At 49.6% G+C, this 26,512-nt stretch overlaps 3 protein-coding genes and 1 long non-coding RNA gene across 7 annotated transcripts; 1 reads left to right on the top strand and 3 right to left on the bottom strand.

The window, feature by feature from the left end:
• Positions 1-497: 497 nt before the first annotated feature.
• On the bottom strand, positions 498-1,572 carry LOC143826488 (uncharacterized). Its single transcript, XR_013227074.1, has 2 exons — positions 1,262-1,572; positions 498-794 (listed from the first exon to the last, which is right to left on the bottom strand). It is a non-coding gene; the product is annotated as an uncharacterized LOC143826488 (long non-coding RNA).
• A 13,119-nt stretch (positions 1,573-14,691) lies between these two features.
• Positions 14,692-17,566, bottom strand: LOC143826783 (uncharacterized). Its single transcript, XM_077315795.1, has 3 exons — positions 16,369-17,566; positions 15,407-15,625; positions 14,692-15,285 (listed from the first exon to the last, which is right to left on the bottom strand). The coding sequence occupies exons 1-3, from the start codon at positions 16,517-16,519 to the stop codon at positions 15,281-15,283; spliced, it is 375 nt and encodes a 124-aa protein (XP_077171910.1). The 5' UTR covers positions 16,520-17,566; the 3' UTR covers positions 14,692-15,280.
• A 1,510-nt stretch (positions 17,567-19,076) lies between these two features.
• SDR39U1 (short chain dehydrogenase/reductase family 39U member 1) lies at positions 19,077-23,839 on the bottom strand. 2 transcript variants are annotated; one of them, XM_077315791.1, is made up of 6 exons: positions 23,646-23,839; positions 22,714-22,820; positions 22,104-22,186; positions 21,555-21,676; positions 20,630-20,773; positions 19,077-20,096 (listed from the first exon to the last, which is right to left on the bottom strand). In XM_077315791.1, exons 1-6 carry the CDS (start codon positions 23,659-23,661, stop codon positions 19,681-19,683), a joined length of 888 nt encoding a protein of 295 aa, XP_077171906.1. In that variant the 5' UTR covers positions 23,662-23,839; the 3' UTR covers positions 19,077-19,680. The 2 variants fall into 2 exon arrangements, with proteins under 2 accessions (XP_077171906.1, XP_077171904.1); XM_077315789.1 differs by having other exon boundaries at positions 22,714-22,844.
• Positions 23,840-23,989: 150 nt separating this feature from the next.
• EMC4 (ER membrane protein complex subunit 4) lies at positions 23,990-26,303 on the top strand. 3 transcript variants are annotated; one of them, XM_077315793.1, is made up of 6 exons: positions 23,990-24,140; positions 24,584-24,671; positions 24,771-24,885; positions 25,067-25,220; positions 25,573-25,733; positions 26,009-26,303. In XM_077315793.1, the coding sequence occupies exons 2-6, from the start codon at positions 24,586-24,588 to the stop codon at positions 26,042-26,044; spliced, it is 552 nt and encodes a 183-aa protein (XP_077171908.1). In that variant the 5' UTR covers positions 23,990-24,140; positions 24,584-24,585; the 3' UTR covers positions 26,045-26,303. The 3 variants fall into 3 exon arrangements, with proteins under 3 accessions (XP_077171908.1, XP_077171907.1, XP_077171909.1); XM_077315792.1 differs by having other exon boundaries at positions 24,055-24,178; XM_077315794.1 differs by lacking the exons at positions 23,990-24,140; positions 24,771-24,885.
• Positions 26,304-26,512: the final 209 nt, after the last annotated feature.

The raw sequence follows: 26,512 nt of genomic DNA on the forward strand, positions 1-26,512 counted from the left end.
AGGCTTCCTCGGGAGGTGACGGGTTCTCCATCTTTGGAGATTTTGAAACAGAGGCTGGAGAGCCATCTGACGGAGAGGCTGATTCTGTGAAGGCTCAAGGGGAAGGCAGGTGACAGTGGATGAGCGAGAGGGTTGGGAGTGTCCTGCATAGTGCAGGGGGTTGGACTAGATGACCCAAGAGGTCCCTTCCAACTCTATGATTCTATGATTCTAGGGCTGACTCATCCCAATCATGCAGGAGATAGTAGCTTATTGAAAATACTGGACATCACAAGGATATTTCTAGGCACCTTGTGATTACCCGGAGCTGTGGATTTGTGCCACCATCCAGGCAAGGAGTATTCCTGACCTCGTACAGAATGCACGTCACCTTGTCCCATACTGATTTCTGTTACCCTCTCCTCTGGGACTGGAAGATGGCATTCCAGGGGACAACGGTCCGCTTTCAGGGCTCCCTTTCTTGCATGTCTCAATGAAGAAAGCAAGAGGCTCGGGGGTCTTTGCTCACCGTTTTATTGATTGCACAGATCGAGAGAGAACTCGCGTGGAACCTCGTAAGACAGATTTAATCGTTTCCGCCAATCAACGCTTCTCCGCCAGCCATCCTTCTGTAAAACACTCGTAGCAAACTTCCAATAGGCTATTTTTCTCACACGTCCCACGGCAGCATTCTCTCTGAGTCTGGACCAAGGATGGGCAATAACTCAAACTGGGGGGTTTATAGTATCTAATGAGTTTCTCGTTTAGCGTTATGGGAGGTACTGGCAATCCTCTCCAGTGAAATAGTCTCGCATCTGTATTTGAAAGAGAGAGGAAAAGCAAGTGAGTCGAAGAGTGCCTGGCTTCCCATCCCTGGGATGCTGATGGCTTTTTTTTAATATCTCCCCCTGCTTGCATCAGACCCAGAACGATAATCAGGATCCGACCAGCGCCCCTTCTGCACACAATAGATAATGCACTTTCAATGCCCTTTAGAAGTAGCTACAAAATGGCTGCCATAGGAAGGAGAGGAGTCAGCTACAAAATGGCTGCCTAGGGATGGAGAGGAGTCAGCTACAAAATGGCTGTCTAGGAAAGGGGAGGAGTCATCTCCAAAATGTCTTCCAAAAGAATGGGAGAAGTCAGCTTCAAAATGGCTGCCTAGGGAAGGGGAGGAGTCAGCTGCAAAATGGCTGCCATGAGAAGGGGAGGAGTGAGCTCCTTCCAGCCTCTTCCCAACCCATTCTTCCAAAGTGAGAAGCAGTGGTGTAGTTAAGCTTACCTAAAAAGCGTTCAAACATATTTTCATCTCTCCGAAATTGGCGCTCCATACACATTCGTCCTAAAGTGACGATATAATAATCCCCACAAACACGCTTTTTCTTGGGACCTCTGATTGCATCGGTTTCAAGGAGAAGGGCCAGGAAGACAAGGGCCACCGTCGTCATCTTCATCGTGGTGAGAAATGAGCTCTTTGGTGGGTTTGCAAGATGAAGCGCTGCGTGGAAATCCATGGCCTCTTGCTCAGTCAGCCCTCTCCTTTTCAGGGGCCTGGCCCTGGCAGATCCTCAAGGACACGTCAGATTTTCCTCTGTTCAGTGAACACAGGTTCAGAAAAAACACCAACTTGTTTATTTATATCCTTTGAACTCGGCATTTCTCCCCAAAGGGGGAAGGCAACGTGGTTCATATCCTTCTCCTCTATTTTATCCACACAACACCCCAGGGAGGTAGATGACGCTGAGAATATTTGACTGGCCCAAGGGCCCCACTACACCCCTCTGACTCTGAGGGTCAACCGTGTGCCGAACATTGGTGTGAGCAAGCTTGCAGCAGTGGTTGACAGCAGCAGTCTCTAGTCTGGAGAGTCATACTTGGTTCCCCTCCTTTCCTCCCCGGGCAGCCAGCTGGATGACCTTGGGCTGGCCATAGTTCTCTCAGACCTGTTCTTGCAGAACGGTTCTCTTAGAGCTCTCTCAACCCCACCTACCTCATAGGGTGCGTGTTGTGGGCAGAGGAAAGGTGCTTGTGAGACGCTGTGTGATTCATATGGGGAGTGAAACATGGGATATGAAGCACACTATTTCTTCTTCGTCTTTGTCTAATGTGTGTAGAAGAAGGATTAATGCAGTTGGTATCCCTCCCATTGAGGGGTGTCATTGCGAGAGAAGGGTTGCCTGGACCTCCCTTGGCACCGGGGTGCCCCACCTGCCATGCCCCATTTGGCTTATGGACCCAACGGCTTACCCTTTTATTGGTTTCACAACAGTTATTATTGCTCAGTGCAGTCCCTGGAAAGCTTTCCCGAATAGGTGGGAGTTTATTATTTTGTAATAATATATTCTTAATGTCGTTAAACCGTTATCAGTTGACAGAGGAGGGGAGGGTCCCCAGGTGGGTGAGGAAACAGCCCTGCTTCCCAGCCATATTCTGCACCATGGTGACCCTTCTGGGGTCCCTCGAAGCCTGAAGAATGTTTGGGGGGCTCCTCAGTGGTAAAGAGTTGGGATAGGCTGCTCTAGCTGCAACTCACTGAGGCAAGGAGCCCAATTCTCTGTCTGCTCTTCCAAGAGTGATGCAGGGGATCATTTGCGCTTGTCTGTGCATTCCTCTTGTAGGGGTACATGTGTGGGGGAAGAGTTTTCCTCTTCTACCTGTCAGCTGACCGGGAGGCTGCAGAGAAGTGCCATCTGACATCCTCATCATCAGATTTTTTTTAAAAATTGGGAGCCCACCCTTCCAGAAGCCCAGGGCAGGTAACATCCATAAAATGAACGTGCAGTCTAAAAACTTTAAAACAACCGATCTACACAAGCCGCCAAGCTAAAATAGTGCCGTGGCCGACCAACCTGGTGGAAGGAAGATGCAGCCAAGCTGTGTATGTCTCTTCTCCCCGCCTTCTTCCATCCTTGCTTCCTTCATCCCCTTTCCTCCATCCTACCACCCTGTCTCACTTTCACTCTTTCATTCTCCCTTCCTTTCATCCTTCATCCTCATTCTTTCATCTCTTTTTGTTTCTCCCTTCCTTCCTTTCTCCCTCCCTCCCTTTTCCCTCTCTCTCTTCCTTCCTTCCTTCCTTCTCTTTCTTTCTCCCTTTTTCCCTCGATCACACCCTCTGTCTTTCTTTCTCTCTTCCTTCCAACACCTTTCCTTCCTTCCTTGTCTCCTTACTATCTTTCTCCCTCCACGTCCTCTATTTTTCTTCGTTCCTTCATCCCTTTTTCTTCCTTCCTTCCTTCCTTCTCCCCCCCTCCCTCTGCCTCCCTCTTCCTCCTCCTCCTCCATTCCTTCCTTCCTGAGGTTTTTTTTTCTTTAATCTGGATTTTACGGATTGTTGCCAATTACTCTGACGGCTGTCCCCAATGGCTGGTGGAAAGGGCCTTCAACCCACAGCTGGTCTTCAAGGCAAGATACAAACAGAAGGGGTTGGTCATAGCTTCTCTCTGCATAGTGAACCTGGACCTCCTTGGGGGTCTCCCATCCACCTGGAACCGACCCTGCTTAGCTTCAGAGACATCACAAGATCCCAATCCTGTGGGAAGTCCTCGCTTATTGGAAACACTAGGTACGCCAAGGACTTTTCTAGTCATCCCGGCAACCCGAACCCATGGATTTGTGCATCCATCCTAGGAAGGAGGGTTCCTGGCCATGTACAGAATGCCTTCCTCCTTGTCCTATAGTGATTTCCATTTGCCTCTCTTCCCCTGGGACTGGCAGGTGGCAGCTCAAGAGCCCCCCAGTCTGTTTTCAGGGCTGCCTCAGAATGATACACATCTTGTTTTAGTAAAGAAGAGGATGAGAGGTCTTTCACTCTCCATTTTATTGTGTTTACATCTTGAGTAAGGTGACCAAATTTTTAATCAAGGACACACGCACACACCCAGTCAATGGTGTCCTGCTTTACCAATCTGCTTTAAAATCTGGTCACCTTAATCTTGAGAATAAGCTAAGATGTGATCACGCAGGGCCGATGAACCACTGCCTCCAAGGAGCTTTCTCAATGCTAGTTTTTAATCCACTTGATTGAAAAGCACTGGTTGCAGAGATCCAAGAATCTCTCTTTGCTGCACTCATTGCCCTGGCAGCAGTCGCTTTCCATCTCGGACCAGGAGGGACAGAAATGCGGTTTCCTGGGCGTGTAGACTTCAATTAATTTCTCTTCCATCGTCATTTTAGGACTCATGAAGCCCTTCTTGTAATAACGCCTTTCATATCCTTTTAAAAGAGAGAGGGAAGAAAGAAAAGAAGTAAGCCAAAGAGTTCCCGTCTTTCCATTCCTGGGATCCTACAGCTATATTTTATACCACCTCCGGCTTGTATCGGACCCAAACAACAAACAGGATTAGACCAGGGCCTATTCTGCACACAATAGATAATGCACTTTCAATGCACTTTAGAAGCAGATTTTCCTGTTCCGCACAGGAAAATCCAGCTGCCAAAAGACATTGAAAGGACATTATCCTATGTGTGCGGAATGGGCCCTGGACTCAATTCGCTCCTGTCGACCTTTCAGTTTTGTCTAGCATTTAAAAAAAACCCACCCAGGACAATTAGTCAACCGAGCTTCGGGTATTTGTGGGTCTGGAGATCCTTGAACAAATCTCTTCCTGGGCTTTTTTGGCTTCAAAGCAGCTGGAGGGGAAGAGGTGGCAGCTGTTTGGTCAGGGAATTCAGGCAGCAGGAGAGGGTACCAACCCCTTCCCAGCCCATTCCTCCAAAGTCTCCCCAATTATTCACTGGATCAGACTAACGGAGCCTGCGGGGTGGGTGGTCAGAAGGTCAGATCCAGTCAAGAAGATGCAGGCCTGAATCCTCCACTTTGACACAGAAGGTTGCTGGCTGGCTTACCGTAATGGTATTGGAAACTCTTATAATCTCCCGAAAATGCATCTTCTACACAGGTGTGTCCCAACTTTAAGGCAAAATGTTCCGCGCAAAGGTACGTGCGAAGTATGAAAGCATCACTGGCCAAGACCAGGGCCAGGAACAGGACGAGAGCCACCGTCACTGGCTTCATGGTGGTGAGAAACGAGATCTTGGGTCAGTGGGCAGGATGAAAGGTGGGCAGTGAGAGAATCGCTGCGTGGATCTCTCTTGCCTCTTGACCAGCCAGCCCTCTCTTTTTATAGCGCCTGGTGCTGACAGATTCTCGAGGTTTTCCTCTGTTCATTGGGCACAGGTCCAGGAAGTGCAAAATCACTGGCTTGTTTATTTATTTCCTTCAGACATGGCCTTTCTCCCCAAGGGGGGGAGCCCTGCAAGTGGCTTATATGATTCTCCTCCATTTTTAACATACAACACCCCTGGGAGGTAGGCTTGTTCCTAAACAAATTGTTCACAAACAGTTTGAAATTCCACGCGAGCAATGTGATAGTGATGTATGCAGATGAGGCCTAGCAATTTACAGTGGTGATAACCAAGGAGATTTGGGAAGAGCTACAGGAAAACCCGTCTGAACTGGGAGAGGTGGAAACCACGCGGCGAAGGAAGTTCAATACGAGTAAAATTTAGTGATTTTTTTTTCAAGCAGGATTTTGTGGATTGTTGCTAATTGTTCTTGTCAGCTGTCTCCAGCTGGTGGTGGAAAGGGCCATCAAGTCACAGCTGACTTATGAAGACTCCACAGGGCTTTTTGAGGCCAGAAGCAAATAGAAGGGGGTTTGTCACGGCCTGTCTCTGCATAGTGAGCCTTGGGAGTACTTGGTTTACGGACCCATGACGCTGGCAGATCATCAAGTACATTCAGGTATTCCTCATCGGTCCAGTGAACATGGGTTCCTCCAGTGCTCAATTACTTAGGGACAAAGCTCTTGGCTTTGACCCAAGCAATTATCCTAAAATAGGTAGGTGGGTGGGAACATTGATGATCCATAAGGAGATAGGTAGGTAGTTGATAGCTAGAGAGACAGACGGATTGGTGAGTATGTGAATGGGTGACCACTAAGGCAAACATCCTTCACACAGGGCACAGACGTAGTGGTTAGAATAGAATCTGGAGGTGCTGGGTTCGAATCCCGTTTCTGCCATGGAAACTTGCTGGGGAACCTTGGCCTAGTCAGAAATTCTCAACTTAACTGGGTTTCTCTGAGGGAACAGGGAGGAGAGGAGGCCGAAGCATGCACTTTGGATCCCTCCCTTGAAGAGGAAGAGGAGATATGAAGGAAGCAAACCAACCAATACATAAATCGGTGATTTAGGACTTTCTGAACCTGCGTTCACTGAATGGATATTGAGAGGAGAACCTGACGTGTCCCTGAGGATCTTGCCAGGGCCACGGCCCCATAAAAAGCTGTGCTTGGCTCCTCAGAGGCAAGAGAGATCCGTGCCGAGCGTCTCTCGCCACCTGCCTTTCATGAAGCCAGCTACAGGGTTCCTCGTCCTCTTCCTATCCCTGGTCATGATCAGCACTGGTCAAATAAGTCCCAGGATGATAAAAGACTGTGACAGGGATTATCCCATACTTGTAGCACTAAGATGTCTTCAAGACTTGTATGGGGACACATTTGACATGGACCTCATCCTGATTTTAGGTAAATCTAACCAGAATACTGTTTCTCAGATGTCTGTCTCCAAAATTATGCAAGGATAACAAAATGTTACCTTTGACCTAGAGCCTCTTGTGGCGCAGAGTGGTAAGGCAGCAGACATGCAGTCTGAAAGCTCTGCCCATGAGGCTGGAAGTTCAGTCCCAGCAGCCGGCTCAAGGTCGACTCAGCCTTCCATCCTTCCGAGGTCGGTAAAATGAGTACCCAGCTTGCTGGGGGGTAAACGGTCATGACTGGGGAAGGCACTGGCAAACCACCCCGTATTGAGTCTGCCAAGAAAACGCTAGAGGGTGTCACCTCAAGGGGCAGACATGACCCAGTGCTTGCACAGGGGAGACCTTTGACCTATCAGTTTGATCTGACGATTGTATGTCTGACGATGCGGTGGGGGCAAGCAGCCCAACCGTGCTAAGCAAGCGCTTGGGTGGGGGACATCAAAAATCCAGGGTGGGAAACACCTTGGGTAGAAAGGACCTTCCTGATCTTTGGAGGAGACCTACAGAGACCGCTCGGTAGCCTGTTGGGGTGCAATGAGATGGAGACAAATATGGAGAAAGATTCCTGTCTGGGCAAGATTTGAAAATGAGTGGTAATCAAGTCACCCAGTTAGCATTTGGGAAGTCCCTGGAGGCTTATTAACATTGGGAGAGCCCTACTAGGGGATGCCAGCCTCCAGGTGGGACCTGGGGATCCTCTGGGATTAGAGCTCACCTCCAGTCCATATAGATCAGTTCTCTTGGAGAAAATGATTGCTTGGGAGGGGGGACTCTATGGCATTGTATCCTTTTGAGTTTCTTGTCCTCCCCAGGCTCCATCCTCAAATGTCCAGGGGTTTCCCCACCTGGATCTGACATGTGAGGGGGGCTGATGTTTGATGGAGCCCCCCCACACACACACTTCTTTTAAGTTTACCTTGAGGGAGGACGGCACCTGTTTGATCAGAAAAACAGATAGAATGTGCTTCCCGGATTTATATAATCTTCGGCATCTATTCATTGCCCAACTTTAACAAAAACAAACCAACCACATAGAGCCCCCTCTGGCAAATCTTGGTAAAACTTCAGAGTAACTGGGTGGGAAGTGGTGGGTAACCTCTCATGCCACCTGACTTCCCTGCCGCCAAGAAAAACATCAGGAGACTCGATCAAGGATCTCCCAAATCACAAACGGTCGAATCTCAGTCTGGTTATTTTCCTAGGTGGGTTTTGTGTGCCGGACCAACCTAAGAGCGAGTTAAACCGCAATCAAATCCTGATTATTCTTTTGGGGCGAGACTCAAGAACAAAATCAAAGTTTATTCTTACAGTCGTTCAGACCAGACTTGGCAAGCTGAATTGTTACCTGGGGGGGGGGGAGGGTCTCAACGCTTAATCTCCTCTTTGCTCGGTCTGCCTCCAGATATTCTGGAAACCTTTTTGGTGGATCTATCAGCTTGCCTCGAAGGTCTGCACAAGCCGGCCGTGGAACAATATACGCCTTTGGGGTGAGATGCAGGCAGAAGGTGGTGGCAGAAGGGAAGCCGGGAACAATTTGACTCATTGACTTTTCCTCTCTCTTTATAAAACAGATCCGTCCAAACAGGCTATCCTCAAGCTAAGAAACGACAAAATAGCTACAATGTATATACCGGCGAAATCTACCGATTGTCCAATCTGGACCCATTATAGAAATATCTGCTGTGATGACGGCTGTGAATTGGAAGATCTCTTGACCGTGTGTCGGGCGTGTTTTGTGTGAAATGTTACCTTGGGTTTAAAAAAAAAAACATAGTTAAAAACCTTGATAAAAATCCTTGGGGAAAGTGATTCAGATGTGTTGGGTGGCTGCTTGTTAGTTTCCTCTCAAGATGTAAAACCAATAAAACCATGATCTGAGTCCCTGGAGTATTGTGTTTTTTAAAAGGATCATAGATCTAGCCCAACCCCTGCACTATGCAGGACGCTCCTCACAACCCTCTCGCTCCTCCACTGTCACCTGCCACCCCCTTGAGCCTTCACAGAATCAGCCTCTCCGTCAGATGGCTATCCAGTCTGTTTAAAAATCTCCAAAGATGGAGAGTCCACCACCTCCCAAGGAAGCCTGTTCCACTGAGGAACTGCTCTGTCAGGAACTTCTTCTGGAGGTTTAGACGGAATTTCTTTTTAATTAATTTCATCCCATTGGTTCTGATCTGTCCCTCCGGGAGAACAATTCGGCTCCATCCTCTACATGGCAGCCTTTTATATACTTGAAGATGGTCATCAGATCCCCTGACACATGCATCTTTCCAAGGCAGCCCTGAAAACAGACCATTATGCTTTGGACTGCCAGAAGAGGAGACAGCATGCGCTCTGCACATGGCCTGGAGCATCCTTGCCTTGAGGGTTGCACTGTAGGCCCTTGAGAGGATTTCCCAAAATCACAGCTCCTGCTTGCCAAGGTGCTTAGACATGTCCCTGGTTTTTCCTACCTAAATGCCGAACTTTACATTTCGATGTAAAATTTCTAGAATTCTGATTCTAAGCACCAACCCTGAGTAGGGGGGGGGGGAGAGCTGAGGTGGGTTTTTTAGACTGTTATATTTTTAGTGTATCCATGTCGTTTTCTAAAATTATACACGCATCATTCCAAGGCAGCCCGGAAAACGGACTGGGGTGCCCCGAGCTGCAGTCTGCCAGCCCCAGAGGAGGAAAGGCGAATGGAAATCGTTATGGGATAAGGAGGAACACATTCTGTATACGGCCAGGAGCACTCCTTACCTGGATGGCCATACAAATCTACACAGGTGTGACCCAACATTAAGGCAAATTATCCCCCGCAAACGTACGTGGGATGTATGAAAGCATCACTGGCCAAGACCAGGGCCAGGAACAGGACGAGAGCCACCGTCACTGGCTTCATGGTGGTGAGAAACGAGATCTTGGGTCAGTGGGCAGGATGAAAGGTGGGCAGTGAGAGAATCGCTGCGTGGATCTCTCTGGCCTCTTGACCAGCCAGCCCTCTCTTTTTATAGCGCCTGGCGCTGACAGATTCTCGAGGTTTTCCTCTGTTCATTGAGCACAGGTCCAGGAAGTGCAAAACCACTGGCTTGTTTATTTATTAACTTCAGACATGGCCTTTCTCCCCAAGGGGGGGAGCCCTGCAAGTGGCTTATATGATTCTCCTCCATTTTTAACATACAACACCCCTGGGAGGTAGGCTTGTTCCTAAACAAATTGTTCACAAACAGTTTGAAATTCCACGCGAGCAATGTGATAGTGATGTATGCAGATGAGGCCTAGCAATTTACAGTGGTGAAAACCAAGGAGATTTGGGAAGAGCTACAGGAAGACCCGTCTGAACTGGGAGAGGTGGAAACCACGCGGCGAAGGAAGTTCAATACGAGTAAAATTTATTGATTTTTTTTAAAAGCAGGATTTTGTGGATTGTTGCTAATTGTTCTTGTCAGCTGTCTCCAGCTGGTGGTGGAAAGGGCCATCAAGTCACAGCTGACTTATGAAGACTCCACAGGGCTTTTTGAGGCCAGAAGCCAACAGAAGGGGGTTTGTCACGGCCTGTCTCTGCATAGTGAGCCTTGGGAGTACTTGGTTTACGGACCCATGACGCTGGCAGATCATCAAGTACATTCAGGTATTCCTCATCGGTCCTGTGAACATGGGTTCCTCCTGTGCTCAATTACTTAGGGACAAAGCTCTTGGCTTTGACCCAAGCAATTATCCTAAAATAGGTAGGTGGGTGGGAACATTGATGATCCATAAGGAGATAGGTAGGTAGTTGATAGCTAGAGAGACAGACGGATTGGTGAGTATGTGTATGGGCGACCACTAAGGCAAACATCCTTCACACAGGGCACAGACGTAGTGGTTAGAATAGAATCTGGAGGTGCTGGGTTCGAATCCCGTTTCTGCCATGGAAACTCGCTGGGGAACCTTGGCCTAGTCAGAAATTCTCAACTTAACTGACCTCACTCGGTTTCTCTGAGGGAAAAGGGGCAGGGAGGAGAGGAGGCCACTTTGGATCCCTCCCTTAAAGAGGAAGAGGAGATATGACGGAAGCAATCCAACCAATACAGACATTGGTGATTTAGGACTTTCTGAACCCGCGTTCACTGAATGGATGAGAGGAGAACCTGACGTGTCCCTGAGGATCTTGCCAGGGCCACGGCCCCATAAAAGGCTGTGCTTGGCTCCTCAGAGGCAAGAGAGATCCGTGCCGAGCGTCTCTCACCACCTGCCTTTCATGAAGCCAGCTACAGGGTTCCTCGTCCTCTTCCTATCCCTGGTCATGACCAGCACTGGTCAAATAAGTCCCGGGATAACAATAGTCTGTGACAGGGATTATCCCACACTTGTAGCAGTAAGATGTCTTCAAGACTTGTATGGGGACACATTTGACCTGGACCTCAACTTGATTTTAGGTAAATCTAACCAGAATACTGTTTCTCAGATGTCTGTCTCCTGATGTGCAAGGATATATGTATGTATGTATGTATGTATGTATGTATGTATGTATGTATGTATGTATGTATGTATGTATGTGTATATATATATATATATATATATATATATATATATATATATATATATATATATATATATATATATATATATATATATTGTATATTGTATCCTTTTGAGTTTCTTGTCCTCCCCAGGCTCCATCCTCAAATGTCCAGGGGTTTCCCCGCCTGGATCTGACATGTGAGGGGGGATGATGTTTGATGGAGCCCCCCCCCCCACTTCTTTTAAGTTTACCTTGAGGGAGGACGGCACTTGTTTGATCAGAAAAACAGCCAATGGATTGAATGTGCTTCCTGGATTTATATAATCTTCGGCATCTATTCATTGCCCAACTTTAACAAAAACAAACCAACCACATAGAGCCCCCTCTGGCAAATCTTGGTAAAACTCTCAGTCTGGTTATTTTCCTAGGTGGGTTTTGTGTGCCGGACCAACCTAAGAGCGAGTTAAGCCGCAATCAAATCCTGATTATTCTTTTGGGGCGAGACTCAAGAACAAAATCAAAGTTTATTCTTACAGTCGTTCAGACCAGACTTGGCAAGCTGAATTGTTACCTGGGGGGGAGGGTCTCAACGCTTAATCTCCTCTTTGCTCGGTCTGCCTCCAGATATTCTGGAAACCTTTTTGGTGGATCTATCAGCTTGCCTCGAAGGTCTGCACAAGCCGGCCGTGGAACAATATATGCCTTTGGGGTGAGATGCAGGCAGAAGGTGGTGGCAGAAGGGAAGCCGGGAACAATTTGACTCATTGACTTTTCCTCTCTCTTTATAAAACAGATCCGTCCAGACAGGCTAGCCTCGAGCTAAAAAACGACAAAGTAGCTACAATGTATATACCGGCGACATCTACCGATTGTCCAATCTGGACCCGTTATAAAAATATCTGCTGTGACGACGGCTGTGAATTGGAAGATCTCTTGACCGTGTGTCGGGCGTGTTTTGTGTGAAATGTTACCTTGGGTTTAAAAACAAAACAAAAACACAGTTAAAAACCTTGATAAAAATCCTTGGGGAAAGTGATTCAGATGTGTTGGGTGGCTGCTTGTTAGTTTCCTCTCAAGATGTAAAACCAATAAAACCATGATCTGAGTCCCTGGAGTATTGTGTTTTTTAAAAGGATCATAGATCTAGCCCAACCCCTGCACTATGCAGGACGCTCCTCACAACCCTCTCGCTCCTCCACTGTCACCTGCCACCCACTTGAGCCTTCACAGAATCAGCCTCACCGTCAGATGGCTTATCTAACCTCTGTTTAAAAATCTCCAAAGATGGAGAGTCCACCACCTCCCAAGGAAGCCTGTTCCACTGAGGAACTGCTCTGTCAGGAACTTCTTCTGGAGGTTTAGACGGAATTTCTTTTTAATTAATTTCATCCCATTGGTTCTGATCTGTCCCTCCGGGAGAACAATTCGGCTCCATCCTCTACATGGCAGCCTTTTAAATACTTGAAGATGGTCATCAGATCCCCTGACACATGCATCTTTCCAAGGCAGCCCTGAAAACAGACCGTTATGCTTTGGACTGCCAGAAGAGGAGACAGCATGCGCTCTGCACATGGCCTGGAGCATCCTTGCCTTGAGGGTTGCACTGTAGGCCCTTGAGAGGACTTCCCAAAATCACAGCTCCTGCTTGCCAAGGTGCTTAGACATGTCCCTGTGGTTCACAAAGTTTTCAATAAGCCAATATCTCTCATCGGATCCCAATGGACCAGGATGACCTGATCTTCTCAGATCCCAGAAGCAGAGTCGGTGATAGTTAGTGCTTAGCTGGAAGACCAGTAAAGAATTCCAGGTTCACTACCCAGAGACAGGCTATGGCAAACCACCCATCTTCATTTCTTTCTTTGAATAACCTGGCCGAACACACCATGCCCACTTGGTTGGTGTGCCCGTGGTCTTGGCCGAACATCGAGTACAATTCAGGCCTTCCTCATGCGATCTGTTCCGTGAACACGGTTTCATCAAGTGCTTAACTACTCAGGGATGACTGAGCCCTTAAGGTGAATACCTTGGGGCTTTGCCAAAATCCATTATCCTAAAATAGATAGGTAAGTAGGTAGGTATACTAAAATAGGTAGGCGGGTCGATAGATAATTGATCAGTGGGTAGGTAGATGACAGACAACCAGTGGGTGAGTACATGATTGGGTAGGTGGACGGACGGACGGACAGACGGACAGAGATAGACTGATTGAGTATGTAGATGGGAGACCACCAAAGAAGTCCTGGGCTGTTACACTGAGAAAAGCAAGGACAAAGCCCCTCTGTCCCTTTCTTCCCTTCACCTCACAGGTGTGGGGAGAGGAAAGGGAAGGCGAATGTAAGCCACTTTGAGACTCCTTCAGGCAGTGAAAAGCAGGGTATAAAACCCAACACTTCCTCTTTCTAAACTTGTGTTCAGTGAATGGAGGAAAAAGAGAGCCATGTACCTAAGGATCTGCCAAGGTCCCATAATAGGAGAGGACTTGCTGAGCTTGTCTTCTCTGAGGCAAGAGAGATCCATGCCGTGCTCCTCTCACTTATCTTGCCTTCTGTCCTGTCGACTGTACGATTATCCTGTACTTGTAGGACAAACCTACCTACAAGAGTCACATCGGTAGAATCATGGCCTCAGCCTCATCTTGATTTTAGGTAAACTCAACCAAGACAAGTCTCCCCCATCTTATATTGTTGCATTTGGTTTTTCCTACCTAAATGCATTTGGTTTTTCCTACCTTTACATTTCGATGTAAAGTTTCTAGAATTCTATGATTCTAAGCACCAACCCTGAGTAGGGGGGGGGGTGAGAGTTGAGGTGGGTTTTTTAGACTGTTATATTTTTAGTGTATCCATGCCGTTTTCTAAAATTATACACGCATCATTCCAAGGCAGCCCGGAAAACGGACTGGGGTGCCCCGAGCTACCGTCTGCCAGCCCCAGAGGAGGAAAGGCGAATGGAAATCATTATGGGATAAGGAGGAACACATTCTGTATACGGCCAGGAGCACTCCTTACCTGGATGGCCATACAAATCCACGCCTCCAGGTTGCCGGAGTGCCTAGAAAGGTCCTTGACATGCCCAGTATTTTCAATAAATGAGTATTACCCGCAGGATGAGGATGGGCCAGGGTGGCTTGGCCTTATCAGATCTCAGGTTGGCCGTGGTTAGACAACTTGGATGGGTGACCCCCAAGGAGATGTAGGTTCACGACCCATAAATAGGCTATGGCAAACTTCCCTTCTGTTGCCTCAAAAGCCCTATGAGGTCATCGAAAGATGGCTGTGATTTAACAGACCTTTTTACCACCAGTTGGGTCAATCGGAGCAATTAGCAATAACCCATAAATCCCAGGGTTTGTTTTTTTTTTGACAAATTAGTCTTCTTCCGGTGGTGGAAAGACATTCCCTACCTCTTAAGGCTCCTCAGGGGCAGCAGAAAGGGCTGGATCTAACCTGTGCTTTCTCAGCCAGGGTTTCATGACAGTCCTGAAAGGGTTGCTTGAATGAAAGAGAACACAAAGGAAGGAAGGCAGACTGCAAGAAATCGTTCTGAAGCTGAGGAAACTCTTTTGAACCTGTGCGTTTGTGTGTGTGCCGAATTCCCTTGTATGCCTCTCGCTCTTCTCTGCCCCTGTGTTTTTCTCAATAAAGATTTGAATCATTCTGTTTTATGCATTTTATTTCATTGGATCGCCAAAACAAAATGCCATTCCGGATTCTGGACCTTGGAATAGACAGGCAGTTGTCGCTTAATATAAATCTACCGTGGAATAGATGCGCTTGATTCTCCAAGCATGGAGGGTCATAAACGTGTAGTCCTTTTGGGTAACATTACGGATCGACCTCATAGAAGGAGGAGGAGAAGAGTTGGTTCTTAGATGCCGCTTTTCTCTACCTGAAGGTGTCTCACAGCAGCTTACAATCTCCTCTCCTCTCCCCACAACAGGCACCCTGTGAGGGAGGGGAGGCTGAGAGAGCCCTGAGATTACTGATCGATCATAACAGTTCTATCTGTTCTGTGGCGAGCCCAAGGTCACCCAGCTGGCTGCATGTGGAGGAGGAGCGAGGAATCAAATCCGGCTTGCCATATTAGAAGTCCACACTCATAACCACTACACCAAGCTGGCTCTCTACACCAAGCTGGTTCTCTCTTAGCCTCTTGCCTGTTTGGCCCTAAGTATGGCAGCTGGGGTTCGAGGAACAGATGGATACAGGAACATCATCAACGTCAGGGGTATCATCAGATGACTCTGCAGTATGAGGCCCTCCAGAAGGCTTGGGTTAGACTGGAACAAAACATCAGGACACAGTGTTAGAATGCATGCGTTAGAGACAGGCCTCGACGGAGAGCATAACGCGACGGGGCTCGTTTTGTTTACTTTACGGGACGGCGCTCGCTCCACCTACCACACGCCCTCATCAGAGTATGTCTGGTGCAGCCATTCAAGCAGCAAATGCGTTCTGTCTGGAACCATTTTGTCAGAATCCCCGTCAGTTTCTTCCATTGGCCGGGCTTCTTCCCTCTCGTCTTCCTGGCTACACGACGTGAGCCTGCGTCTTCTTGCTTCAACTCTCGGCGATAGTCGTTGTCGAAATAGTCGTAATCACCCTCGTTAGGGTTGGGCTCTAGCATTTTGGGAGAGGGGGCAAAAGTCTCTTGGTCAGCTCTCTCCGCCCCATGCAGAAGGTCATAAACCTCTGTCCCGCCCTTGCTCATCTCTTCTCTAAATGGAAAAGGCTCAGACGCTTCACAGCCAACGCAGCACAGAGGCTGGTTGCGGGCTCTCTATGGCGTTCCAGTGGGAACCCAAGCCTCTGCCTTTCTCTCCAGCTGCAACCTTCCGGTCCGGGACAAGGGAAGGCCAGCGTAGAGTAAATTGCGGAAATCTAGTCTGGAGATGGCCGTCCCATGGATCCCTGTGGCCAGGGTATCCTGAGACAGAGAGGGTGCTAGTAAATGTAAACACATGTTTAAAATATATTAAAAATGAATTAATTCCCACCCCCTCGGGAAACCCTTCCAGGGTACCCCGGGGTTTCATGAGACCCTCGTTGAGAAAGCCTGCATTAAACACATAAAAGCGGAAACAAGCCCTTCCAAAAGAGGAAGTATAACTTCAAATGAGACTTTCCTCTTAGAAATAAAGCTTTGGGGTCCCCTCCCCTCCCCCCTGCCCTTTTTTTAGCTTTGTTACCTGGCGAAGTGCGTGCGGGTGTGGGTGCAGCTGTAGGTGCAGGTGTCGGTACAGGTGTGGGGCTGGGTGGGGGTGTGGGTGGGGGCACAGGTCTGGGTATGGGTGGGGGTGTGGGTCTGGGTGTGGTTATGGGTGGGCGTGTGGGTCTGGGTCTGGGTCTGTATGAAAACACACCCAACATCCTTTGCCAAGTCCTTTTACACGTAACTTCGAGGGCCCATAGCAAGTCATCTCCACACATTCGGAGCTTTTTCTCCCGGAAGTAAGCGGAGGTGACCACAATAAAGGACAGGAGGAAGACCGCTGCCACTACAGTCGTCTTCATGGTTGAGAACGCGCTCCTCTCGAATCTCAGTTGGCATCAAGAAACAAGGACGGCGTCAGCCCCTCTTCCTCGGATCTCCTGAGAGTCGTATTCAAGGTAAGAAACGGAGACGATTAATGCCCCCTCAAGTATCACCCATCAAAGGTTACGGCGTGTTCCTATTTACAACAGCTAGGGCTGCTTAGTATGGCTCATGGTACTTCGGAAATGTCATCCGTGAAGACACCAAGAATATAATAAAAGAAGATATTAAAATGTTTGTAGGTCACATAAGCGAAATGACATATTATATTTATATTTATAAGATTTTTTAGATTGCCCTCCCAGCAAGCTGGCCCAGGGCGGCGTATAAAGATATAAAATATACAATAACAAAGAATAAAATTAATCTAAATAAACGGTGGCAAGTTAAGAAGCCGTGTCGGTTCTTATATGCTGCTTTTCTCTACCAGGAGTCTCAAAGCAGCTTACAATCACCTTCCCGTTCCTCTCCCCATAACAGACACTCTGTGAGGGAGCGGAGGCCACGAAAGCCCTGATATTACTGAAGAAGAAGAGTTGGTTCTTATATGCCGCTTCTCTCTACCGGAAGGAGTCTCAAAGCGGCTTACAGTCGCCTTCCTTTTCCTCTCCCCACAACAGACACCCTGTGAGGTGGGTGAGGCTGAGCGAGCTCTGAGAGAACAGCTTTCTCAGGGCTGTGGCAAGCCCTAAGTCACCCAGCTGGCTGCATGTGGAGGAGGAAGTGTCCTGGCTTTGGTTGAGGCCAGACCTACCTGCCTCCTTAGGGCCAGAGATCACCAATCAGTTGGCATTTGAAGAACAACGTTTTCTTCGAGGGGTACATACAGGTAAAGAGGTGGTCTCTCGAATATGCTGGACCCCGACCACAGATGGCCTTATGAACTACCCCGGAACATCGAATTAAGATTTTAACTGAATCTTAATGTCAGGCCACCTTGCTCTCCTTTATCAAACAGGAGGCATTAACTGTCCCTTAAAACTCTTCCTCGAGCTCATCGAAGTCCAGGAATTAAAAAAAAGAAAAAGAAATGGATACCGTGTTTGTCCGTTTCTTGCTTCCCTGAAACGTCTGCAAAGTGTCTTCCTCTTTCTAAGCTGTATATAACCAAGCAGCCATCTCTGGTGGATAGAGATGTCAGATGTCTCCACTTCACCCCCCTCCACCGGCTGGTGGTTGGAAAGCAAGGTTGCTAGATCCGGGTGGCGAAACTCCTCGTCACTCACCAAGTGGAGATCCTTGTGATGTTGTGGCAGCTGCTGCTGAAGCCACGGTTTTAAAAGTCTGCACAGCTGTGCCAGGTTCCGGGGGCCAATCAGAAGCCTTGTTGGCAGCCCTCCACCACCACCACCACCTGGCCCTGCCCGTTTTCGAGAAACACTCAGAAAGCACCTGGGAAGATATTGCCCAGCACTGTAATACCTGTAGGCACGGCGGCCCCTGGAGCAGGATAGGCAAGGCCCAGCTTTGAATTTCCACTTGGCCATTGATGGGTGTTCTTAAGTGGGTCGATCCCTCCCTCCAGCAGGAGTGGCGGCCCAGATAAAACAGAGGAGGGAGGGCGGTGATGTTAAGCCGGCCAATCCATATCTGCATCCGTGTAAGATTTTACATGGTGGACCTAGGCAGATTGCGGGTGGGTGGGCAGAAGGGCTTGGCTCTTGTGGCCCTTTCTTGCACGCCCTGGAAATGCCGATTGCCACTTTGGGGACTAGAATAATGCATATTTTTAAAATTCTGTTATGCTTTAAATATTCGCATTTCACCTGAAACCGCTTGATCGTTTGGAGCGCAAGCATCCCTTTTCTGGGGCTTTCTCACATCCAGTGGCAAAAAGCTCAGTCAGACGTGCTCCTGCAGAGATGCACCGCTGCAAATCCATTGCCAAAGATGGCCATAACAAGGTGCGGGTCTGCGTGGTCACCGTGGCCTTCTTCACGGTTCAGAAAGAGCCCCACCAAGGAAGGAAGGGTAGTCAGAGAAGGGTAGCGTGAATCTCTCTCTTGGCTTGGAACAAGGTACACAAACAACCTACTCCTTGAACAGCAGAATCATAGAGTTGGAAGGGATCTCCAGGGTCATCTAGTCCAACCCCCTGCAGAATGAAGGAGAGTCACAACTACCTGCCCACCCACAGTGGCCCCAATTCCTTGCCCAGATGATGCTCCATCCCCCAAAACACACACACACACACAATATTGTCCCTGGAGTATGGAAGTTTATAGTTCTTGAACAGGTAATTAAACATGAGTTTATGGGCGCAAGGTACAATGGGCACCTTGAGATCACATAAGGAAAAGCTTGAGATCTGATGGGTGCTTGATGATCCGACAGCCTCTTTAAGGGCCATGGCAGGTGCAGGAAAAGGAGTTGGGAAGGGGCATTCATCCTAGTCGAGGGAGGTCTGCACCCACTGCCCCTTTCGGCCAGCCAATTAAAAAAAAATCACGTGCAGAATCTGTCTCTGTCACACTTCATTTGCGTTTCACCCACGATGGCTCCTTGAGGAGCTGGATAATATTACTGCTCCTGCAGGGTAAGATTAGAATGGGTGTATATTGCTATTTTAAAATTATAAATTGCAATTTTTGAGACTTTGTATCACTGGAACCAACCTGTTGAACTGTGTCCTGAACTAACTTTTGTATTACGCTTGTTGCATCGCGGACTGTCTGAACTTTTTTACCATTAAGAAGCCCCTGAAATATTCCTCAGGCTTCAAAGAAACCTCAGAAGTGGGGTGATCATGCAGAATATGGTTGGGAAGCAGAGCTGTGGACATACCCCCTGCCCCCCCCCCTCCAGGCCCATCACTGGCCATTTTGGGAGGGAGGGGCAGATAAAACGGATAACAATTTCCACAAGGCTGTTTAACTATTGACCCATTTTATTCTCCAAAATGGAACTGACACAGAGTGAGCCGCAGGGTGGTGGAGGGGGTGTTTCTAGAATGAAAGATGTTATTTCACAAACGAGGTACGGGGGAACAAACCTTGAACACCTACTAAAGGGTTACGTGTGCGAGGAGTGGTGCTGGATTCAGAGCCCGGAAGCAAGGAAACTGCCTTTGATTCTCCTTTCCTTCATCGCCTGCTGAGAAAGTGCTACTAAATCTAGACAGACCCCTCCTTCTGCTCTGTCAGCTTAAAATGTCCCGGATGGCAGAGGGCAAGTCGGGGAAAGCAAACCGGTAACCACTCTCCAGGGTCCGTCTAGGCACTACCCGCTGGCCTTCCAGTAACATGACGCTGCGCTCTGGACCGAAAACCGCTGAGACCACAAAGCCAGGCAGGGGCAAGATGGCGGGGCGTCGGAGAGCTGATCCCAGCGCTCGGGCAAAATCCCCGTTACTGGTGGTAACCGCTGAAGGAGCGACGCCATTCAGGATCCCACCAACGCCCTCGTGCTCCAGTGCGTGCACTACGATGCCCGCCAAGTCCGTCACGTGGATCCAGGGGAAAGGCTGAAGGCCTGACGCGATGGGGCCCCCCAGGCCGAGGCGAAAGGGCCATAGCATCTGGGCAATGGCTCCACCATCTCTGCCTAACACAACACCTGGGAGCAAAACGGGTGCAGGGAGTGGGGGAAACAATGAGAAATTATGAAGGAAGGGGAAATGCACTTCTGTTTCTTGCTCCTCGTCCACAGGCTGTTCTGGCTCCCTTCCTCTTTCCTCCACCTCTATGTTTCTGTCCACCGGAGAAGGGGGGGAGGCTGAGAGCCAGCGTGATGGCGTGGTTAAGAGTGGCAGCCCAGAATCTGGAGACCCAGAGGGAATTGTGATTGGCCCAAGGTCACCCTTGGGCTGCAAACAAAAGAGGAGCATGGATTCAAACCCGGCTCTCCCGATTAGAGGCTGCTGCTCTTAACCACAACTCCAAGCCGGCTCTCAAACTACTTCAGTTAAAACAGAGTGTGAATTGATGCCAAACTGTTTCGGCTAAAAACAGAGCAAAGAGGACGCGGACCCCCATCTCAGACACAGTCCCCTGCGGAGCCAGTTAAGTAGATTTGGGGACATCAACCAATCAGGAACGGCTCAGCTGCCAGCCTCCTCAGAACTTTTCAACCCGCAAGGACGTACTTACCTGATCTCACCACCACCTGGCGCGTGGTCTGTTCAGGGACTCGAGCCTCTGCCTCCCAGCGGGTCACCAGGCGAGAGAAGAAGTCGAAATCCCCGCCAGGACTATTTTCGGTGTACTTGGTGGTGTGGCTGGGCCGGTAATAGCCTTGATGGGACACAAAACACAGGATCATGGGATCATAGGACACAAAACACAGCACAGCAGACCTTCCCGTTTGCTCCTGGGGCACAGATACGGCATCGTGAAAGCCCCTCAATGGTACTGCGGGGGGGGGGGTCAAAATGGCCGCTGGGGAGAGCCCTCCCACCCTGCACCTGCCATTTCCAGCTCCAAGCAAAGAGGAAAGGGAAAGTTTTTTTTTCATTCCTGTCCTTATTTCGGCAAGTTGACCCGCCCCCCTCCCAAAGTGGCCAATGATGGGCCTGGAAGGGGAGGGACCTCAGCCATTTAAACCTTTGCCGGCCAAGGCTCCTCCCACTTCCGGGAGGTGTGGCCAACTGACATCACTTCCTGGTCCCTCAAAGCCTGGAAAATATTTCAGTGGTCAGAAGGTTGAAAAAGGCCGAACTAGAGGCCTCCAGAATTCCAACGAGGAGGGGAGCGTGCTTCCCCTGGTATTCAGAACTGCACTGCCCCTGAGCATGGAGGTTCCATTATGTCCAATGGGCCTGTCTCCCACGGACATGCCCGACTCTCTTCGAAAGCCCTTTAAGTTAGGGACAGACATGAGAGTCTGCAGCAGCGAGTTCTGAAAGTTTACCACTCACTGAGTGAAGATTCTTTTCTTGATGTCCACCAAACCATTCACAGGAAACCCTAGAAGCACCCACTAAGGCCAAGAAGCTAAATTGTTTCACAGAAATTAGATCTCTGCCAATGACAACCGATTGGGGGCAAAGCTACCCTTCAGCACAGGGTTAAATACCTACGCCGGTGACAAGGACCCAGGAACGGGGAGGGTGATCAGCTTCTGCAATGGCTTTTGCCAAAGTCTTGGTGGTCTCAACCCGACTCGTCACCACCTCCTGGCGGAAGTCTTCGCTCCACCTGCAGCAGCAAGAGAAATTGCCAGGGCGTCGCAGGTATCCTCGCCCCCATGGGGACGTAGGCTGTGTGCTCACGTCCAAGCGCAACCTTCTAAGCTGTCCTCCCCAGGCACAAACGCAGAGGAAAAAGGTTCCTAGGAAAGGTTTGTTTTGTATTTTTGCGGCTTTTTTTCGGGCACGCATGAGATGCACTCTCCATGCAGAGTAAAACAATTGCTGAAAGGGGGTTCCTGGATATTCCAGCAGGACTTCAACAAGACTGGGGATCCCTCCAATCCTGCCCCACTTATCCCAACTAGCATCCTTTCCCCTGACGCTAGGGCAAATATTAACACAATAAGAAGAGTGTGTCAAAAGTTATATTCAACCCCCTCTCCCCTCCCGAACATGGGAACTCACCTGGAAATTACACTTGTGCGGTGACTTACCTACGAAGGGGATTCAGGACATTTTCGCCAGCTAGGTTGACAGCACCTTCACAGGGGGGCAGTCCCAGACGAGAAAGCTCATCCTGAGGACAGAAGGAAGATTAATGTATTTATCAATCCTGTGCCATGTGTGGTGCAGCCAGTAGACGCAAAGGTTGTCTGGTCATCCGGCAAGGGACACTGAGAGAGGGTTTGTCAATGCCTGCCTCTGCGTCATGACTCCCTTGGAGGAGCTCCTACCCAAATCCCTGGAGCTCTCCCATCCAAGCACTAGGCAACGTCAGCCCTGCTTAGCTTCATAGATTCAATATGAAAAGGAAGAGGTGATGTGGGACCAGCCGTTCAAATGATACACACTTCACCGTTCTCCCACCTAGTCCAAATCCAAACCTTAGTTCTGTGAGAGCTGACATGACAGAGTTGCAAGAAACCTCGGCTAGGGCTGGGGAGACTGAGGAAACCCAAAAGCTGTTCCCAGCTGCACAGTAAAGATTCTCCTTGCATTACAAAGGACTGGACAACAGAGTCCACACACCCAGCATGCACTTCAGAGGAACGGTTCCTCTGACCCCGGCTGAGATCTGGCTCATGCTTAGGCCTTGCCACATACCCAGGTGATCTGGTCCTTCCCGGGACGGCGGGAAACCACGGTCACCTCATGCCCACGGCTCCTCAGCAGCTGCGTCAAGGCACGGCCCACAAATCCGGTTCCGCCTCCTAATTCAAACATGGAAGTTATCTCTGTGAATGCAGATTTTAGGTTAGAATGCAGCCCTTTTAACATGACATAGCGCTGCCCAAGGATTTTATACATTAAAGGCACACCATAATCTCTGTTGTTGTCCTCTCCGCAGACCGTTTAAATTGGGGGCACAGAGGCAAGAGGAATGAGAATTGCCTCCTTGTCACAAACTGGGGTTTTAGGTGCAACACTCTTTTTTTCACCTCAGTCCATGATCTAGCACACGGTGATAAAAGGGGTGTTGTGAGGACTTTGAGGCAAATGTGCGCAAAACGCTTGAAAGAGGGAATGGTGCGCGATAAAATGCTCTCTTTCATTCTCTGCGTGTGGCATCTGCTGCTCTTTGTCCAAGGAGCTCAGGTTGGTACCCATCATTTCCCACTCTGCGCCCATTTTATAAAATCCCCATGGGGGGGGGGGGAGAACTGGGGCAGGCAGACAGCAGCTCCTTTTAAAGCTCTTCAGCCAGGGTCACAGTTTGAACCCGGGTATTTCCAGCCTTCTTTTTGTCTAATTGTTTGTTGGGGGGAAATTAAAATATTCCGTTTTCAAAAAGATAAGCAGTGCAACTTGTCATTTGCACACACAGACGTATATATACACATACACACACATGCATGTATGGGCTCTAAACAACTTGCAAATCACCTTCACCATTAAAACAGAATGCAAAACCAATAGACTGTAGCCCCAGAACCAATGGTTCAGTCCAAGGTCCGCTTAAACTGCGGCCTTGCAAGCAAATTAGGATTTGCAAAGGCAAGCAAATTAGGTTTGCTGCTTTCCTTTGATGCACTCACCAATTAGCACTCTCATGGCTAAGGCGGTGGACTGCGCAGGCGCACCGAGACCCAATGCATCCCCTCTCAGCCAGGTAGGGGAGAGACCATAGAGTCGCAGGATGATTCAAGCATAGAGCGGTTAACAAAAGAAAGCGTCCCAGGAACATGCACTTCCGGTAACCGGTGAAAGGTATCATTTTCGGCCCGCCGACAGGTGCCGCTCTAGGCACTTGGCGTCTTTTCTCTATGGTCCGGTCGTCCTGGTGACGGGGCTTTTCCCCCTTAATTCCAGCTCACGATAGAGTGCCAAGTCCCAGAGCGACTTGATGAAGCCTTTCAAAGAAAAAAATTCACGGAGAGGACGACACCTGCGTGGCCTAACTGCAGACTACAATTCCCATGAGCCCCTGCGGAGGCGGAACCGGGCCCAGTGACGTCAACGGAAGCGGCGCCCAGAACCACACCGGAAGTGAGGCCGGTGTTTCTCCTGCTGCCGCCGGCTCCGTAGCAGAGGTGAGGGTCGTGCGGCGCCCACCTGCTCCCTGCTTGCGGTGGGTTGTGCGCGTGCGCATTCGTTTTGGGGACTGGCTGCTGGGAGGGGCTGCTGCAAGAGCAAGGTTTGGATTCCACCCCCTTCTCAGTCGAGCCTTCCTCGCAGGGTTGTTGTTGCTGGAGAGGACGCCCAGGGCTCAAAGGGCATTTGGGGAGGCAGCGGCAGCAGCAGCAACGCTTGGGAGGCCAGTCTAGCGAGGGCTTTAAGGGAGGGTTGCCAGCTTTGGGTTGGGAAATACTTGGAGACTTTTTGGGGTGGAGCTGGGAGTCTGCAAGATTTGGGAGGGACCTCCGTGCCAAGGAAGCAGCTTGTGATTTCTCAAAGGGGGAGGGAAGGCGACATACTCAGTTCCTGCCTGTCTCGCTCACTCACACTGGGTCTGTCTGCCGGCCTCTTATTTCAGAGATGAGCACCGCAGGGGGGGCCGTGACCAACCGTGGGCGGCGCTTCAAATGGGCCATTGAGCTGAGCGGCCCAGGCAGCGGCAGTCGGTAAGTAGCTACATGGAGGTCGGTACCTGGCCTCCCCCAGCTTCCCGAGGGCAGATCTGAATTGGCCTCCTGCGCATCTTGCCTTTCTTCTTTGGTCAGGGGCCGGAGCGACCGAGGCGGTGGGCAGGGGGATACCATGTATCCGGTAGGCTATTTAGACAAGCAGGTGCCGGACACGAGCGTGCAAGAGACGGACCGTATCCTCGTGGAAAAGGTACGGCGGGGGTGACAGGGAAAGGCGAGTAACTGGACTGCTTGTCCACCTGAGGGTGAGCAGGAAGAACTCCCAGGAATCTCCCTGGGGTGGGGGGTGTGCAGCAAAGCAAGACGTCAACTGGAAGCTCTGATTGCATCTTGGATTTGGTCCTTCTCTCTTTTCTTTCCCCCCTTTCCAGCGCTGCTGGGACATTGCTCTGGGCCCCTTGAAGCAAATCCCCATGAATCTGTTCATCATGTATATGGCAGGCAACACAATCTCCATCTTCCCTACCATGATGGTGTGCATGATGGCCTGGAGGCCCATCCAAGCGCTCATGTCCATCTCTGCCAGTAAGTGTCTGTGCTCTTACCTGCTCTTCCAACTTCCCTTCATTCTCTCCCTTATGCTTCTCATCTATGAGAATCTGGAGGGGTTTGGGGGGGAAGGGGGCCATCCTCTGGGCATGGAATTGGGGTCAGGTAGTGAGGTGCCTACACACTTCTGATACAGGTAAACAGAATTTCTTCAATCACTATCATCTTTTCAGCTGTACCCCAGACTACTTCTTGCAGCGCTGAAAAATAGTCACTTTGTATGATTTTGACCTGTCACTTGACAGCCTGAGGTGCCAAACATCCCTCCAGCCCCCAAGAGGCCAGCGGAGGTGCTCGGAGGCTGCCAACATGTTTTCTTCCCTCGCAGCCTTCAAGCTACTGGAGAGCTCAAGCCAGAAGTTCCTGCAGGGCTTGGTGTATTTAATCGGCAACTTGCTCGGCTTGGCCTTGGCGGTGTACAAGTGCCAGTCGATGGGGTTGCTGCCGACGCACGCCTCTGACTGGCTGGCCTTCATCGAGCCCCCTGAGGTGAGCCAGAGAAGAGTTTGGGGGTCTGAGAGGAGAAAGGGGCGGGGCATTTTGATGGGCAAGGGGCTGCTGCCTGGTACAGGGATTGTTGGCAGCCCAGCCCAAGATCGGTCTATCTTGGCCTTTTCCGTCAGGAAGAACGGCTGCTGGTAGAGCCCAGCAACAATCTGGCCGACAGTTCTTGGTTCTCTTGGGACCTGAATTTAAGGATAGAGCATTTGGCTGTGAAAATGTTTGCTCAGCTATGTGTGTGATGTTCCCTCCTTCTCTTCCAGCGCATGGAATTCACTGGTGGGGGCCTAGTGTTGTGACCTGAAGCCAACAAATCACCGAATACTGTTCTCCTTTCAACGCACGGGTAGTGTTCACTAGCTTGAAGGAGGTTTGGCCCTGTTGGAGACCAGTCGTGCGGACGGCTGCAAATGTGAAAGACTTGTTCCTGCCTCCGAGGGCCGGGGGTCTCTTTGAGCCACCACCTCCCCTCCCCCATGCGGCACTGCTGCTCCGTTTGCCTGCCTTTTCCGTTGTGATTGGAATAAAGATTTGGAACGATGGGGAAGTGAACAAAAATTTTGCTTTGGTTCTCTTATTTTACAAAATACCCAGCTGGCTGCATGTGGGGGAGTGCAGAATCGAACGCGGCATGCCAGATCAGAAGTCCACACAACTCCCTGCTGGAATCTAGCTTATAACTTTCTTATGACCACAAAAAGAGCAATGCTGCACCATACAATTTTGAGTTACAGGGTGAGTGGAACGCCCAGGAACCCTTTTGCCAG

Source organism: Paroedura picta, chromosome 16, assembly GCF_049243985.1.
Source record: "Paroedura picta isolate Pp20150507F chromosome 16, Ppicta_v3.0, whole genome shotgun sequence".
NCBI lineage: Eukaryota > Metazoa > Chordata > Lepidosauria > Squamata > Gekkonidae > Paroedura > Paroedura picta.

Excerpts from the sequence above, each read along its gene's own strand:
- EMC4 (XM_077315793.1), top strand. The coding sequence starts at position 24,586 with ATGAGCACCGCAGGGGGGGCCGTGACCAACCGTGGGCGGCGCTTCAAA. Across the intron at positions 25,221-25,572 it reads GCTCATGTCCATCTCTGCCA|CCTTCAAGCTACTGGAGAGC; the intron begins GTAAGTGTCTGT and ends CTTCCCTCGCAG. Across the intron at positions 25,734-26,008 it reads CCTTCATCGAGCCCCCTGAG|CGCATGGAATTCACTGGTGG; the intron begins GTGAGCCAGAGA and ends CTTCTCTTCCAG.
- SDR39U1 (XM_077315789.1), bottom strand. Across the intron at positions 20,774-21,554 it reads GGTCCTTGTCACCGGCGTAG|GCTATTACCGGCCCAGCCAC; the intron begins GTATTTAACCCT and ends TGTCCCATCAAG. Across the intron at positions 20,097-20,629 it reads CCAGGTGGTGGTGAGATCAG|GTGTTGTGTTAGGCAGAGAT; the intron begins GTAAGTACGTCC and ends TTTTGCTCCCAG.
- LOC143826783 (XM_077315795.1), bottom strand. The coding sequence starts at position 16,519 with ATGAAGACGACTGTAGTGGCAGCGGTCTTCCTCCTGTCCTTTATTGTG. Across the intron at positions 15,626-16,368 it reads GACTTGGCAAAGGATGTTGG|AGCCCAACCCTAACGAGGGT; the intron begins GTGTGTTTTCAT and ends CCAAAATGCTAG.